The 18,037-nt window shown below is 49.4% G+C and overlaps 1 protein-coding gene across 5 annotated transcripts in view; it reads right to left on the minus strand.

Moving 5' to 3' along the window:
• Nucleotides 1-659: 659 nt before the first annotated feature.
• SH3PXD2A (SH3 and PX domains 2A) overlaps nucleotides 660-18,037 on the minus strand; it is a 244,551-nt gene continuing 227,173 nt past the window's right edge. For all 5 annotated transcript variants that reach the window (XM_046652134.1, XM_046652133.1, XM_046652135.1 and 2 more), the window contains 3 exons: nucleotides 17,762-17,811; nucleotides 14,945-15,064; nucleotides 660-10,242 (listed from right to left, as the gene is read on the minus strand). In XM_046652134.1, coding sequence (XP_046508090.1) covers nucleotides 8,284-10,242; nucleotides 14,945-15,064; nucleotides 17,762-17,811 — 2,129 coding nt within the window. In that variant the 3' untranslated portion in view covers nucleotides 660-8,283. The remainder of the gene's footprint in view (nucleotides 10,243-14,944; nucleotides 15,065-17,761; nucleotides 17,812-18,037) is intronic.

An 18,037-nucleotide genomic window follows, 5' to 3' on the forward strand; every position in this document is an offset into this window, starting at 1 on the left:
GCCTCTGGCTGGGAACTCAGCTGCTCTCCCACTGGTGAGTGCAGACGCCTATACCAAATGGGTGGCACAGCTGGGCAGAAAAGGGAGGCCTCTGGCCAGAGACCTTTAGAGAAACTTTCTAGATGTGCTGAGTACATCTGGCTGGCCGCAGAAGCTGGGGGTGGCAGAGGGGGCTGGGCACAAAGCCGGAATCGGGCTCATTTGACGGGCCGGCCTCAGAAGCACACAGGATGCCTGCCCTCTCTCCTGGGAGCATGCTCCGGCTGCCAGCCTCTGCCTGGCCTTGAACAGCCATGGGCTGCTTCCTACATCAGGACCGCCCAGCATTGCTTACTGGACTCCAGCAGAAGTTGGGGAGGGTCAGGCACTCCAAGCTGAAGGGCCAGCTAGGCCCGCTGCATGTATGCCTTTGGCCCCAAGATCTGCCTCTCTCTCTCTCAACTGCCCAGAAAGCCTCCCTAAGGTGGGGGGGGGGGGGGGGGGGGGGAACTTCAGCATGATTTTCACCAACCGTGGGGGGAACTTACCTGTCCCCCTCCTCCCTCCATGTCCTCACAGGGCCCCGACCCTGCAGTTCACGCTGCCTTTGGGATAATGTCGCTTTTGCCATTCAGCTGGATGGGTTTTCTGGTGGCAGGGAGAATCAAGAGGTGATTGTGTTCAGTTAAAAAGGCCAAAAACTTTATTTAGTTTTTAGGGAAATACAAGATGCATGTAAACATAAACAAAATACAAAACAAAACAACCCAAATCTTACAGTCTAGAAGCATGCCAAGACAGAGTATCTGCTGCAGACCACAGAGTCCCGTCAAAATGGTGAAGGATACCTGGGAAGTGGCAGGCCAAGGGGTGGGTCCCTTCCCCAAGGACGCTGCATTTTTGTGATGAAAACAATGAAAAAAAAACCCACCCACTATTAAAAATAGAAACATGAAGATAGTTTAGCACCACCATTGATCCTGGAAATTTGTTAGCACTCAAATTGACTACACTGAATTCAATGTCCTTTTCGTCTGTTTCTCTGCTGAGGAGGGAAGAAGGAACAACCTGCTGACCCCACAGAGCCCACTAGGAGCTGGGAGGCGTTGAATGGACACCATGAGGAACTCCCCAAAGTTCTGGAACCCCAGAGACATCCAGCAGTTCCCATGCAAGCATGCAGTCCACAAACCCACACTTCAGGGACCTGCCACTCACATTGGCCTCTGCCAAGTCACCTTCCTGCAGGCCCCTCGGTAACCGGCAGTGAAACCCTTTCCCAATCTGTCCTGGATTTAAAGAAAACCTGTTGCAGAGAATAAGCTGCAGGTTCAAGAATGGTGGCTCTGTTTACCCCCCACTGAAATAAACACTTTTAGGAGCAGTGCGCCTTGGTCACAGGACACTCGAAAGGAAAGGGCATATGCACAGACGGGTGTGCGCTGCACCTCGTCTTCTAAGTAACACCAGCGAGGCGGGCTCCACAAACTGAACCACCACAGGTATGAGGAGAGAGACTCGAGGATAACTGGTGTCAACAGGACAAATGAAGCTGCCTTCCTCCCGGATATGCTTGGTGGTATCTAGACCCCAAGGTTCCAGTTTGGGGGTGGTGGGTCCTCGCTGCATGATCCATTATGGTGAGTGGTCTCTAACTGATTCAAGCAATTTGAGAAGTTAGCTCTGGATTGGATAAAGGGAGGTGGGCAAAACCAGCTGGGAACCTGGGAGATGGATGAATGTTCTGGAGCCAGGGCCTCCAAACTCTAAGATCTGCTTGTTGTTGGCAACTTTCCTTCTCTACTAAGTCCATCAGTGACCAGTAAGAACCTGCTGGGGACCCAGCTTGTGGCCCAGCAAGTAGTTGTTTCCTCAGGCTAGCTGCTTCTATGGCCAAATCTTGGGGCTTTTCCAACCTGCTCTGGCTGGACCCTTTGGTGTTGAATCACTGAATTCCCTCCCCACCTGCTCTCTTCCTGAAACAATCAGAATTGACTTCTTCCTTCTTTCTAATAAAGACATAACTCGACTCCAGACCCTCTCAGGCTTCTCACACTTTTCCCTTTCTGCCTAGAGGACATCCTCTTCTGGAAGCTGCCTTCCCAGGGAAGGGACGGTAAGCCCCAGCCACCCGAAACATGCACACACTTCTCTCGCCGACATGCCTCTCGCTTGCCTCCAACATGCTCGACCCATCCCTTTGCTTTACGACAACAATTCTTCCCCCCTCTGTCTTGCCTCCTGAGGTCCAGCCGATTAGCCAGGATGGAACTGGGAGCAAAGGAGGGACCTTCAGTGCAGGGATTCATTCTCTAAGGCCACTAAGTTCTAGGACTGGGATGGGAGAGGGGGCTGATTGTCAAGGTCAAGTGCAAACTCAAGATTAAAAGGTAGGGCTGGGAAAAGGGGTAGTCCCAACCTTAGAGGCAGGCTGAGATCAAGGCCTTGGAACGCAGAGCTCTCTACCCAGTCTGTAAGCACCAGTGTGCCCAACTTCTGGCCGGGGGACAAAACAGGAGGGAAGCTAAATCAGTGGGGCTGTTTTTCCTAAAATGAGGAAGCTTTAGGTCACTGACCCCATCCTGTCACTGATGATAGAGCTTGAGAACCACAGAGGCTGCCCCCAAATGGGGATCATGATTTAGGAAGAAGCTCAGTAAAGAGGGAGCCCCCCACACTACTCCCATGCAGTGTTCAGTTGGGGCCTGCAATCCAGACCAGAGGGGCTGATGTGTCTGCACGTGGTCTGCAGAGCTCACCGGGAGCAAGTGCTCGCCCTGGCCGCCTGACCCACCCTCAGAAACACAAAACCTGAGGGCCAGCAGCTCTTTTATTCCATGAGGATTCCCAGTGATGACGTGCATGGCAGTGGGCCGCAGTCAGCCTGCTAGATAACACACCTGCAGGTGGTGACCCAATTTAACCACCTCAGCGCTTCCACACCCAGTGGCAGCTTTTTGACATCTTCATTTTGGAGCCCGGGACGGTGGCCTAGGCTGCTTCTGCTAGATCTGTTAATGCCAGTGTGAAGTTTCCAACTAAATACTTAATAAAATAATTACCAAAAAAAAAAAAAAAAAGACACATTGCACTCTCCAGCCAGAATTACGTGTGAAAAACACACATACTTGCTGCCAGAAGCTGCGAGTCCCATGGGGCCTGCCCAATGCCAAGGACTTTTCAATGGAGACAGCTTGCCCGATATTTTTTTCCTCTAACCCCATGTTATTTAGTTCAAGTGGGAAATTACCAACACTCACACGTGGGTGCGTGTGCACATGCACACGCACACACACACACGCATGCGTGAACACACACTTTCTCAACAACACACAGCCCTCAAAAAAGCGAGGGAATCTTAATTCTTTAGCGATGTGGAAAGTTCTTTCCAGAGAGCTCTGCATCGAGATTCTCAAAGATTGGACACATAGATGTATTCGCTCCAGGGAGAGACACCCACACATGGGGGCACTTAGATCCGTACTGGGACAGAAACTCACCGCACGGGGGGTTGGAGCAGCAAGCGTACAGTACTGGAAGAGGGGACGAGCCCATGAGCACGTCCTGCAGCCCTGAGGGGCAGAGCTCCACGGGCTCGGACCAGGGACTCCCCACCTGCCGCTTTCTCTACTGGCGCCATGTCCGGAGGAGGCCAGCTTGTACCTGCTGTGGGAAGTTCTGTCTGCAGAGAGCTGAGGAGGCCCCTCAGACACTTCTCTGAGACCCTCTGGGGACTGTGGGGGGTTGAGCAGAAGACAGGGCTCCCTCCTCAGGCTGGTCATTGAGATGAATGGGTGGCCCAGGCTCAGCACCAGGCCCAGCTGCAGGCTTGTGGGAATCGGTGTCTCACTGGGGTACGCAGGGCTCAAGGCACCCACATCCCCCAAAAAGGATTTGGTTCTATCTAGGGTTCCTGCCCATAAACTGAACTGAGGTTACACAGTTTTAGAAAGACTCAAACATACATCAAAAAGCTCATGGCCCACACATCAGGAGACTGGGGTGAGAGGGGGCTGCTGGGAGTGATTTTTAGGACAGGTATTTCTGAGCAACCGGCTGAAAAACAATGGAAATGAAAACAAGGAACGGTTTCTGGATGTCCTTGCTCCGCTCCGAGGGCTGGGGCACCAGGAAGTCAGGCACCCCATGTCACTTCCCTGAACCCCTTTCTTCTGGGTGGACAAGACTCAACAGAAGAAGGGGCTGCCCTTTGGCGGGGACCCCTGCCATCTTGCCAGGGAAGGGGGAGGGGCAGGAGGGGTAAAAGATGAACCCAGGAAGTCACCTGGCAGCTCCACACGGGGCCACTGGGTCTCCGCGACTATGCCAACCAGCCCTGGCATCCCTCTTGATAATATTGCACTTTTCCTGTCTCTCAGATTGTTTTCATTTTCGATTGAGAATGCAAAGTATTTGGAGGGAATAGGGGAAGTGAGTAACCTTAAAGAAATAATATATTAGTTAAATACAAAAACAGGAAAAGTAGGGGTACTTTTTTTTTTTCCTTAAAAACAAAATGAACTACCAAACCAAGATCCTACGCTACTCTGCAAATACTAGTGACATGAGAATAACGCTTGACCAAAGTTCCCTCGTCTTTCTTCCTTAGATGATAAAGTAGTAACATGCCTTGCTGAGGAAAGCAATGGATATAAATGCCAGTAAAATATGCTGCTCTAACATCTGAATGTGATTAAAACAATTCTATATAATGCCGTCGTCAAGATGGAGAATCGAAGAGGAAGAAAGAGAAGCCCGTGAGGCCAGGCTGGGGGTGGATGGGGCTGAGGCCTGGCAAGGCAGGGCCCAGCCACAGCCAGGGGCAGATGGCACACCTGCTGTTCAGGGGTGCCCCTTCCAACTCCTTGCTGCCTCCAGGATCCCTCGGCCTAATGGGAACAGCATGGTGGGGCCAGGGAGCCTGGCCAGGCCTGCTGTTACCAAGTGGGAGAGAGATGAAGACATTTTTTTCCCTCGTAATAAAAGAAAAAAGTCTTTCAACTGAAAGAAAAAGCACCAAATGATGCATCTTCGGGCATTATATAAACCTCAATAATGACCTCAGAAGGGCTCATTATGATTAAAGTTGCAGTATACAGCAATACAATGTCAATTCACATTTTCAATCGCGACTAATGGAAAACTAGGTTTGGACACTGCTGAGATTTCATTTTTCTTTTTCCTTTTTTAGTCCAATCTGGTTTTCCTCCAGATGGGTCAGAGCCTCAGGCCCCTCCCTCCTCCACCTGCTGCCGGCAGTACCCTCCAACATCACAAAGCAGCTCAGTAGCTCTAGGGAAAAGCCCTCTGGCCCTGGGTAGGGCTAGGAGTCCAGGGGCACAAGGCCTGGCACCCCCTGGCCGTGTCTGAGAGGGACTGGCATGCACCCTTCTTGCTTCAAGTATTAATATTCTCTTTGGGTTTGCAGGGTTTGTGCTGTGCTGTGAGTTAGGGGTGATGGTGAGGGGCGAGGGGCGAAGATGAGGCATGGCAATCCCTGTTCACTGCCCAAATCTACCTGCTGTCACCAGGTGGCAGCATTCTCCACTTTTCCTGGATGCCTGAGCAACTCCCAGCCATCCTTAGGGCTGGATGTCACAATGTAAACATGATGACCACACAATAAACTATAACGGGGTTGGGGAGGAGCGCAAGGACTGACGCAGTGGGGAGGTCTGCCGTTAACCAGCTGTGTGATTTTTGGAGTCATTTCCCGTCCTTGGGCTGCAGAACAGGAGGGGATGGGACGGAGCGACCTTTGAGGTCACTTTTAATGACTATCACTTAGAGCTCTGGGATCAAGGAGGGAGGGTCCTTAAGGGGCTGGGAGAACGTGGGGCTCGCGGGTGGTGGAGAGCCCAGGGGGCAGTGCAGACAGTGAGGAAGGGCAGGGAAAGGCAGGCTCTGGGGAGCACTGTGGTCCAGTCCAACTGAGATGCTCTGTGCTTGGCAGATGCGTCCTGCACTCCTTGCTGGCCGGGCTGGCACGTTGCTGATTGAACTGGCTCAGTGCAGACAATTGAGGAGTGAGGCCCCTGGGGCCCTCCCCCTGGAAGATAGCTATGTGGAAGGTCCTTTAACCTGACAGTCACTCTACTTTTAAATTTTATTTTAAATAATCATAAATTACTTTTTTTTCTTTTAATAAATATGTGCTGCTTAAAAATGAGAAAAGTATATACTGCATCTTTAAGTAATGCACTTTGCTCTCTGGGTTTCTTTCCATTCCACCTTATTAAAGTGCATTAATTAAAAAATAATGAACCACTTCTTTATCATTATTGTTCAAATAAGTCCAAATAACATTAATATGAAGACACTAATCCACTACCATTAGTACTGCAATCTAGCAGAGTAACTCACCATCCTGCTCTATTTAATACTGTCCAGCAGAAGAAAATAACTAATTTCAATTTTAAACAAACTTACAAAAAAAAACACAAAAGGAAACAAAATCTCACCACAGCCCTTCAACAAAGAACACGCGCAGTCTGTGATAGCTGCCAGACATCAGTGTACGGCGAGGGAGGAGGGCTGGGGGCGACACCCAGGCAAGGCCGCAGGGGCGGGGGGGAGGGGGATACTGCAGCATGAGATGCTGGCTCCCGTGCTGATCTTCAGGCAGCATATACTGCCCGGGTAGGGGGCAGGGTGGGATGGGGGTGGGGAGGCCTTTCCTCCTTGGTAGAAAACACCAACCCTCAGTCCAGGATTCTGACAGCTGAATCGGTGGCTGTGAAGCCCGATCTGTCCGAAATCAAAGGCACGTGTGGAAATCCACTCCCAGCAAAGGGTGAGTCCTTGGGGAAGCCGCTTCAGCTTCTGGAGGGTCCCCTCTGAAACGTCAACGATTCAAAGACACAGCCCAAAGCTGACAGGGACTTTATTCTCGCTCCTCTCTTCGTGGCGGCACTGCCCCTCAGGAAGACCAGATTAGCTCCTGGCCTGGGGATGCCCCATCTTCTTGGGCACCTATGTCATTGCTTGCAGCCCAGCGGGCGGCTGGTGGTGTTTGTCCAGCCGGGGTCTCCTCAGCCCAGGGTGGGGCTATGGCTGCTTCTCTGTAGTACACACGTAAGGCTTCTGGTCCTGCCCAGGCGGGAGAATGCACACGGGATGGCCCCCACCCAGCAGCCTGGGAACTGCCTTCTCTCCTCCCTCCTGGGGAGGGTCCTGCCCCACTGAGGTTGGGCAAGAACCAGATGAGCATTGTCTCTGCTTTGCCGGGTCTGGGACCTGGGGCTCCCCCGCCCCCGAGCCCTCCAGCAAGCGCTGTGCTCAGGTACTGTCCACACAGTGGAAACCAAATAAAGCGACTTTGGCTTGTGAAGGGGAAGAATGTGAAACACAGACGAAACCACCTCCCCACGAGCAGAGGACAGAAAAGCCCCGTCCACTACCCATCCATCCTGCTCCTGTAAGGCTGACCGCCTTTAGGCCCCCAAACAACCCCTAAAATAAGACCAAAACCCAAGGCCCAACAGAGAAGCCCCAAACCAATAAACCTCTCCCAAAACATGCAAAGGAACCGCCCACCCAGAAATATCCAAAATAAAGTCTGTGCAGACTGTGAGGAGACCCACAGCTTCGCCCACCCTCTCTGTAAACTCTGGGCTGGTGGTCCTGCGGGCAGCACGGGCTTTCTCCTCAAGGCCAGGGGCAGTGGCAGCTAAGAAAGGTGGTCCTTGCTCGCACTTGAGCAACTACTTTTTCTTCAACTAACAGACACTGACAGCGGGCTGGTCCACGGACAGGCTGAGCTCACGGGAGATGCCTCGAAGCCCCAGAGCTGGTGGCATCTTCTACCACACCCAGCTGTGGTGGGTGGTGGCAATCCCTGGGAAACCAGCACCATCCACAAATACAGATTAGGACAATCTAAGGGCTACCTCCACTGGTAAGATGCCAGCAACTGAAACTGGGCTGGGCAGGGAAAGGGCAGAGGAGGCCCCTACAATCACATCTTTTCCAGACTTGCAGCCAAGGCACCATTGGGGTTTCCCAGGTGGCCTGTCCCAAATGGTGCCAAGTCCATCAGCAAAGTCACCAAGGTGCACACATGGGGTTCAGCTTTCTCACCGCTGATCTCAGGCCCATGGCTCCCCTGCCCATTCCCATCCCTGCTCAATGTGGGCCCACCAGGCCCTACCTTCCAGCTGAGGGACAGCCTGGAGGGGGGCATCTTTGAGGTCACACATTCTGCAGGGTTTAATGCTGTCCTCCCCCCACCCCCTCCCATTTCCCTTTCCCTTTTGTCTTCACCTCACTGCTCATCCACACTGAGTCTGGGAGGACCATGCCCCGTTAGTTCTTTTTCTCCAGGTAGTTGGAGGGCACCCAGCCTTTGAAGGGCTTCACCCCATCCAGGATCTGGCAGTACCACCAGCCATTGGGGTTCCTCTCCAGGACCTCCATGGACACGCCCTCCTGGAAGCCTGCTGTCTCCTCATCCCCCTCGTAGTCTGCAATCGAGACATATACATCTTTGAGGTTGTTGTGGATGAACTGGGACTTCTCGATGGGCTTGGGACGCACAGGGGACACGGGGATGCTGTTGCGCTGGGCGGGCAGCAGAGGTGCATCTGAGCCCTGGCTGGTGGCCCGTTCGGCCAGGCGGCCCTTGGCCTCTGCAGCAGCTGAGCGGGCAGTGCTGAAGGAGGAGTTCCGGCGGACACCTCGGAGGCCATCAGTGGCCGTGAGCGACTCGTTCCTCCGCAGGGCGCACGACAGGTTGTTGTCCTTGGGTGGCGGGGACACAAACACGGACTGGGGCCTCACCGCCACCTGCCGCACGCCATTCCTCATCTTCACCACCCCAGCACCTGAGGTCTTACTGAAGCCCCCAGGAGGCTTGGAGGGGATGGGCGGCGTGGCCCTCTTGTTCTGGTTGACAGTGTTCAGTGCTTGGACTCGCTTCTCAATCTTTTCCAGGCTGTCTGATTTGCCCTCGTTCTGCTTGTTCTTGGTGGTTACTGCGTCTGGCTCCTTGCCAGACAGGTCAGGTTGCTCGTTCTCGCCGAGCACCAAATAGTGGGAGGGGGCCCAGCCCTCCAGCTCTCCAAACCTCACGTACCACCAGCCGCTTTCCAGCTTCTCAAGCACCTGTACCTCCACGCCGGCGGGGAAGCTGATCTCTGAGTCCTGGACCTTCTGGTAGGCGCTACATGTCGTGTAGGAGGTGGCCTGCCCTTCCCGTCCTTTCTTGGTGGGTGTGGTGGCAGGGAGGGTGATGAGGTCGGCTGAGCTTCTCCTAGACCCCTCATTCGGACCCTCAAAGGCTGTCTGAGGGGGCAGCTCTGAATCCTCGCTCTTTGAGCCCTTGAGACCGCCCCGGAGTTGGCCTGTGGGTCTCAGCTGGCGCCGTAAAGTGCTGATGTCCATCTTCTCTTGACTCTGGGACTCTGCCCGGTTCAGGAACGGCTTGGGCCGGACCGACGGCTTGGCCCGGGCACAGGAGGTCAGCCCAGCCTTCAGGTCAGCGTCCTTCTTTGCCCCGACCTTGGGAGTGCCGCGGATGCCTGCGTCCGAGGCAGAACGGGGCTTCAGGTCACCACTGTTCTTGGACAAGGAGGAGGAGGAGGACGAAGAGGAGCAGGTGGTGTTGATGGTGATGGATGAGGAAAAGGAGGCTGAGGAGTGGTTCTTCCCCAATTCTGCCTGGGCGTTCTTCTCTGCCTTGAGCTTTAGGAGTGACGATGATTTGGGGGAGCCCGATTTTGGAGAGTTTTTCCTGGCAAGGGACAGCGGGGAGCTCCCTGGGGAGTCACTGTCCCGGGAGGAGCGTCTGACTGACAGGGCGTCCTCTGCACACGGCCGGAAGCCCTCGTTCTCATAGATGGTCTCCTCTTCCAGGGCCACATCCTCTGAAGACCCACCCACCCTGAAGCGGGCCCGCTGCAGTGAGGAGGCGGGCGAGGGCCTGTGGGGCTGGGCAGGCCGCCTGTCCCCCGAGCCACTGTCCTCTGTGGGCTCCTCGCTCAGCTCTGGCTCTGAGTCGAAGCCAAAGGCAGGGATGTCATACTCAGGCTCCTCGTACTTGAGCTTTAGCGGGGAGTCCTGGCTCTCGTTAGTGCTCGCTGGAGCCTCCTCGGCCTCCTTGGGCTTGCTGGGGGGTGCCGGTGGGGGTACCTTGGGCCGGGTCAGTGTGCTTGTACGGCGGCTCAGGTTGGGCTTCTTGCGCTTATCGATGTATGACGCAGGGGCCCAGCCCTCCTTCTCACCGATCTGCACGTACCACCAGCCGCCTGAGTTCTTGTCGATGACCTGGGGGAAGGGGCGGGAAGAAAAGTGACTATATCAAATGCCAGAGGTGCCTGTGGTGTGGACGTGGCCAGAACCCGGGTCCCCAGTATCTTACTTGGGTCACCTGGACCACATTTTCCTAACAGTAGTACTTCCTAATGTGGGTTCTGTGGAATCCTGCCCCCAGATGCTCTTGGGACAGAAAATTCTGGGCAATGCCCCTCTGAGAGATGCACAGTGACAACCCGTTATCATAGGCTCTGAGTTCTGCAATTAAAACAACAAAAGTGGTTGGATTTTGTTTAACCCACTGTTCTCCAAACTCACTCAACCACAGAAACTCTTTGTTTTAAGACACTCCCATCACAAGCTCCTACAATATGCTTTGGGAAATGCTGCTGTGAGGGAAGCATTGTGGAGCTGGGTGGAGACAGGGGTCCCAGTTTCTAGTCCTGGCTGTGGCATTTACTAGAGTTAGGCAAATTCTCATGCCTGTAGGTCTTGTTTCTGCACCTTTCCTGCCCACCCCTCAGGAACGCTGCCAGCAAGACATAAATGGGAAGCAAGATAGGTCTTTGACCAGCATGAATTAAAACCCTCAGCCTCAAAAAAGTCAGAAAATAATTCACAAAATGGCAATAAGTACATACCTATCAATCATTACTTTAAATGTAAATGAACTAAATTCTCCAATAAAAAGACAGAGTGGCTGAATGGATAAAAAATAACAAGATACATCTATATGCTGCCTACAAGAGACTAACTTCAGAAGTAAAGACATACACAGACTGTAAGTGAGGGGATGGAAAAAGATACTCCATGCAAATGGAAATGAAAAGAAAGGTGGTATAGGTATACTCATATCAGACAAAATAGACTTTAAAATAAAGATGGTAATAAAAGATAAAGAGAGGCACTCCATAATGATAAAGGGGTCAATCTAGCCAGAAGATATAACATTTATAAATATATATATACCCAACATAGAAGCGCCAAAATATATAAAACAAGTATTAACAGACCTAAAGGGAGAAATATATTGCAATACAATAATAGTAGGGGACTTTAACACCCTACTTACATCAATGGATAGATCATCCAAACAGAAAATCAATAAGGAAACATTGGCCTTTAATGACACATTAGACCAGATGGACTTATTTGATATATACAGAACATTCCATCCAAAAGCAACAGAAAACACATTCTTCTCAAGTGCATAGGGAACATTCTCCAGGATAGATCACATGTTAGGCCACAAAATAAGTCTTAATAAATTCAAGAAGACTGAAATAATATCTAGTCTCCCTTCTGACCACAATGCTACAAAACTAGAAATCAATTAGAAGAAGGAAACTGGAAAAACTACAAATATGTGGGATTAAACATGTTACTAAACAACTACTGGGGCATATAAGAAATCAAAGGAGAAATTAAAAAATACCTACAAGCAAAAACAGAAATACAACATATCAAAATCTACAGGATGCAGAAAAAACAGTTCTAAGAAGGAAGTTCATAGCAATACAGGCCTACTTCAAGAAACAAGAGAAATCTCAAATAAACAATTTAACTTCACACCTAAAGGAACTAGAAAAAGATGAACAAACAAAGCGCAAAGTTAGTAGAAGGAAGGAAATAATAAAGATCAGAGTGAAAATAAATGACATAGAGACTAAAAAGACAATAGAAAAGACCAATGAAACCAAAAGCTGGTTCTTTGAAAAGATAAACAAAATTGACAAACCTTTAGCTGGACTCACCAAGAAAAAAAGAGGGCTCACATAAATAAAATCGGAAATGAAAGAGGAGAAGTTACAAATGATACTGCAGAAATATAAAGGATCATAAGAGACTACTATGAACAGTTATACGCCAACAGGTTGGACAACCCAGAAGAAATGGATAAATTTCTAGAAGTTTATAATCTTCCAAGAATGAATCATGAAGAAACAGAAAATCTGAATAGACTGATTACTAGGAAGGAGACTGAATCAGTAATCAAAAACCACTCAAAAAACAAAAGTTCAGGACCAGACTGCTTCACTGGTGAATTCTATCAAACATTCGGAGAAGATTTAATATCTATCCTTCTCTAACTCTTCCCAAAACATGAAGAGGAAGGAAAGCTTCCAAGCTCATTTTATGAGTCCAGCATTACCCTAATACCAAAACCAGACAAGGACATCACAAAAAAAGAAAACTACAGGCGAATATCACTGATGAACATAGAGGCAAAAATCCTCAACAAAATATTAACAAGCCGAATTTAACAATACATTAAAGGATCACACACCATGATCAAGTGGGATTTATTCCAGGGATGTAAGGATGGCTTAACATCTGCAAACCAACTGATGTGATACACCACGTTAACAAAATGAAAGATGAAAATCATACGATCATCTCAACAGATGCAGAGAAAGCATCTGACAAAACTCAACACCCATTTATGATAAGAACTCTTAACAAAGTGAGTACAGAAGGGATGTACCTCAACATAGTAAAGCACATACAGGACAAACCCACAGCTAACATATACTCAATGGTGAAAAGCTGAAAGCTTTTCTTCTAAGATTAGGAACAAGACAACAATGCCCACTCTTGCCACTTTTATTCAACATAGTATTGGAAGTCCTGGCCATAGAAATTAGGCCAGAAAAAGAAATAAAAGGCATCCAAATCAGAAAGGAAGAAGTAAAACCGTCACTATTTGCTAATGATATGATACTATATAAGGAAAACCCTGAACACTCCACCAAAAAACTGTTAGAATTAATAAATGAATTCAGTAAAGTTGCAGGATACAAAATCAATATACAAAAAACCTGTGGCATTTCTATACACTAATAACAAAATTTCAGAAAGAGAAATCAAGAAAACAATCCCATTTACAATTGCAACAAAAAGAAGAAAATACCTAGGAATAAATTCGACCAAGGAAATGAAAGACTTGTACATTGAAAACTATAAGGCCCTGATGAAAAAAAATGGAAAAGGACACACATAAATGGAAAGCTAATTTTGTGCTCATGGGTTGGAAGACTTAACATCGTTAAAATGTCCATACTACACAAAGCAATCTACGATTCAAGGATATTCCCAACAAAATTCCAATGACATTTTTCACAGAACTAGAACAAATAATTCTAAAATTTGTATGGAACCACAAAAGACCCCAAATTGCCAAAGCAATCTTGAGAAAGAAGAACACTGCTGGAGGTATCACGCTCCCTGATTTCAAACTATACTACAATGCTATAGCAATAAAAACCGTATTGATATGCTATTGGCATAAAAACAGACACAAAGATCAATGGAACAGAATTGAGAACCCAGAAATAAATCCACACACATATGGGCAATTAATTTATGATAAGAAGCCAAGAACATACAATGGAGAAAGGAGAGTCTCTTCAATAAATGGAGCTGGGAAAACCGGACAGCCACTTGCAAAAGACTGAAATGAGACCACTGCCTTGCACCATACACCATAATTAACTCAAAATAGATAAAGACTTGAATATAAGACCTGAACCCATTAAATTCCTAGAAGAAAACACAGGCGGTAAGCTCCTTGACATAGGTATTAGTGATGTTTTTGTGGATCTGATTCCAAAGGCAAGAGAAACAAAAGCAAAAATAAACAAATGGGACTACATCAAACTAAAAAGCTCCTGCAGAGGAAAGGAAATCATCATCAAAACAAAAAGGCAACCTACTGAATGGGAGACTATATTTGCAAATCATATATCCGACAAGGAGTTAATATCCAAAATATATAAAGAACTCATACAACTCAACAACCACAAAATAAACAACCTGATGAAAAAATGGGTAGAGGAACTAAATATGCATTTTTTTCAAAGAAGACATACAGATGGCCAACAGGCACATGAAAAGATGTTCCACATCACTAATTATTAGGGAAACAGAAATCAAAACCACAATGAGATATCACCTGACCCCTGACAGAACAGCTATTATCAAAAAGAAAGGAAATAACAAGTGTTGGCAAGGGTGTGAAGAAAAGGAAACTCCCATGCACTTTTAGTGAGAATGTAAATTGGTAGAGACACTATGGACAACAGTATGGAGGTTCCTCAAAAAACTAAGAGTAGAACTACGATATGATCCAGCTATTCCATTTTACCCGTTTATTGGAAGAATACAAAAACACTTATTTGAAAAGATATATACACCCCTATGTTCATCACAGCATTATTTATAATAGCCAAGATATGGAAATAACCTAAGTGTCCATCGACAGATGAATGGACAAAGAAGATATAGTATGTGTATATACACACACACTGTATACAACAGAATACTACTCAGCCATAAAAAAGGATGAAATCTTGCCATTTTGTGACAACATGGATGGACCTTGAGGGTATTATGCTAGGTGAAATAAGTCAGAGAAAGACAAATATCATATGACTTCAGTCCTATGTGGAATCTAAAAAACAAAACAAACAAACAAAACAAAACAAACTCATCGCTAGAGAACAGATTGGTGGTTACCAGAGGCGAAGGGAGTTAGGAGGTGGGCAAAGTGGGTGAAGGGGGTTAATAGTATGGTTTTCGGTGGTGATCACTTTGTAGTGTATACAGATGTCAAACTATAATGTTATAACACCTGAAACTTATATAATGTTACATACAAATTTTAACTCACCGAAACAAAAAAAAACAACCCTCAGCCTCACGGCTCAAAGCTCACCTCTGCCTTTTGTCCACCCCGGAAGCTGATCCCGTCAGAAATGCACGACTGGAATTCGGCTATGGTGTAGTACTCCACCTCAACAGAAGGGGGCTCTGGTGGCTTCGGCAGCTGGAACCCCTAAGCAGAGAAGGACTCAGTGAGCAAAACCCACTTGATCCGAAAGGTAATGGAGGTGAGTGTGGTGTTCACACCAGCTGGACAGCAGCTGACTTGAGGAAGCATCTATCACCTGAGTCTCAGGGTGTCTCCCCAAGAGATCACGCTCCTGACCAGGCTTTCTAAGAGCACCTGGGCTCTATCCGCGACTTGTCTGAGGTATCACAATGATCATTTGGTAACACCCGTTCATCTGTGGAGGCCCAGCGTTCAGATGCCTCAACAGCTAGGTCCCCAAATGGAAATTAAAAAGCAAAGAAATCATTGTAACAAAGCCTGTGCACACTGCCTCAAGGGAGCGGAGAGCCCCTCCTTAAGTCTAAGGGTGAAAGGCTGCAGGGGTGACATCTGGCTGCAGAGGCAGAGCCAGGGGGCATGGCCATCTCTGCGGGTGGGATGGGAATGTGAGGGGGTGCGGGGTTGGGTGAGAAAAGCCCTTGGTCGGTCATCACAACGATGCCAAACAGTCAGGCAAGCACTGAATAAAACTCGGGATCCTTGGCTCTGTGAGCAGGCTGGAACATGCTGGAGAGCCTACATGTTTTTTAAATGCTGGCACATCAATATCTAAGCATGACATTCAAGGACATTTAGAATTTGGCCACAGCCCATGACCTGTGAGCCTCATTCATCCATTTTACAAATGTTTGCTGTGCATCAACCAAGTGCCAGGCACTGGTCTAAGGCACTGGGCATCCAAGAGTGAGTCAAGAGCACAACCCCCTTGCCCTCAGGGAGTGGACGTTCTAGCATTGCTCGGTCTCTACCCCAGCCAAAATGGACTTCTTGCCTCCCCATCATGCCCAGTATGTCCCAGTATCATACAAAGGGGTTACAGCAAAACAATTAAAAAGAAAAGATGTATATGCGTGTGTGGGTGTTGGGGAGGGGAAGCAGCTGTGGTCTAACAGGGAGACCTCAAAAGACCTCTGCCTTACAGCTGGACACATGTGGACTCCAATCCCATCTCAGCAATTCACCAGCTGCGTGGCCCTGGGCGAGGCCCATGACCTCACTGAGCCACAGTTTCCTCATCTGTAAAATGGAAACCAATAACAGGGTCACTAAGAGGATTACTGAGATAATGTACATAACTTCCGGCCCAGCCAGAGCACAGGAAGAGCTCCATAAGGAGAAGCCGAAGCTGAACATTCCTCCTGAAACACCACCCTATTCCTCTGAGCCTTCTTTGTCCTTCAAGGCTCAGCATGTCCTAATCCCGCCAGTCACAGCTGAGCTGCCTGCGGTCAGAGGGAGCAAAGGTAGGAGGAAGCTGGTTTTGAGGGACTGGCTGTGATTCAGTCAACTTTCTGCCCTAGTGCCTGGCCCTGCAGCCACGCATGTGAGCAGATTCAGCCCAGGCTCCAGCCTGGCCTGGACCCCCGGCCAGGTGGGATTCAGCGGGGCCTAGCTGGAAAGAGCAGTCCTGCCTCAGCAAGCCTGCATCTGGAAGTGGGGAAGGAACTACCCCGTTCTTGCCAAAATCAAGTCTGCCTGAAAATAATCAGCTGGGGCTGAGAGCGATGGGAGGAAAGGAGAACTTGTTGCTTGGTCATGTAAAATGCAAGGGGAAAAGGAAATAGGAACTCTGCTGGGGCTGACGGCCAGGGTGAGGGCAGTCTCACCTCCAGGGGCCAAATCTTCAAAAATCCTGTTTACCGAAGGCCCTCTCTTCCAGGGACTGCTGCTCTCCCCTCTCAGGGGCAGATGCCACTGATCACAGTAATTCTTGCTGCTAAGCCCAGATGTGACTTCAGAAATCTTTTTCCACACAATGCAGCAGGTATGGAAACTCCACTGCCAGCCCTCTAAGACACATGTCATCTCATGTCATCCTTACAACAGCCCTAGGAGATGGCTGCATTGTCCCCGTCTTATAGATAAGGACATTGAAGCTTGTGGAGGGGAAGCAGCTTGCCCAGGGTCTCGCTGTTCCTAAGTGTCGGAAGTGGAATATGAATCCGTGCCTGGCAGGCTCGGAGCCCCATTCTTTCCACTGCATCCACTGCTCCTGATAACAGTTCTCTGTTCTAGGACTCTCGGCCTGCCTCCAGCATCACTGCCGCCCTCAAGCCCCAGCACCCCGAGTGCACATCTGCCTGTCTGACCATCTGGACACCAGGAAACCCCACCCACAGGAGCCAGGAACCCGAGCAGCATTGAACTTTTTTAAGCTTCAGCCTAAGCCAGTCCTTGCCATTCACCTCCTCCCTGGAGGATGCACACTGTCTGCCCTCTGCCCTTCCAGGCTCCGGCATCCACCACATCCACAGGGCATTTCTGAGCAAGGAAGGCAAAGCTGAAGGCTTCCAGGCTCACATGGACAGCAGCTCCATTTCCAGCCCCTGGCAATGCCCCGGCCGGACACTCTCACCAGCCAGTCTAAATGTTTATGTCTGCCAGTGTGGTGGCTGGGATGGATTTATTTAGCTTTGGAATGCAGTGCGTTTTCAATTATAAACTGTCCAGCAAGGGCCCCAGAAAGGCTGGGCTCCTCAGGCTTCCCTGCCCATCCCCAACCCCACAAAGCTGGAAGCTACGGCACGGCCTTGGGAAACTTCAGGACCAACAGGTTCTGCAGTGAGCGAGCCAATGAACTGGGGCTGCTACAGGGCATCCTGACGAGGAACAGTAAAGGGAGAAGTTCAGCACACCTACCAGGCTGGATTCTCTGCGAGGTGGAGGCCTTGTCCTTAGGTTTGGGGAGCCTGGAAGAAGAAACACGGCTTCAGAAACCCCAGCCACCTTGGGCAATGGTGCCGGACCTGCCTTCCCTGGGCGTGACCATCTCCGGATCCTGGGGAGCTCCCGCTTTTGTCCCACACTGATGAAGGACCCAGGCTTGCGGTCACTCTAGGCACTGGATTTGGGCTTCTTCAGTGGGAAGCCACAGATCTTTAAGCTTCCTTGGCTGTGCTTCAGGGGCATCCATGA

The sequence above is a fragment of the Equus quagga genome, chromosome 2, assembly GCF_021613505.1.
Source record: "Equus quagga isolate Etosha38 chromosome 2, UCLA_HA_Equagga_1.0, whole genome shotgun sequence".
Taxonomy (NCBI): Eukaryota; Metazoa; Chordata; class Mammalia; order Perissodactyla; family Equidae; genus Equus; species Equus quagga.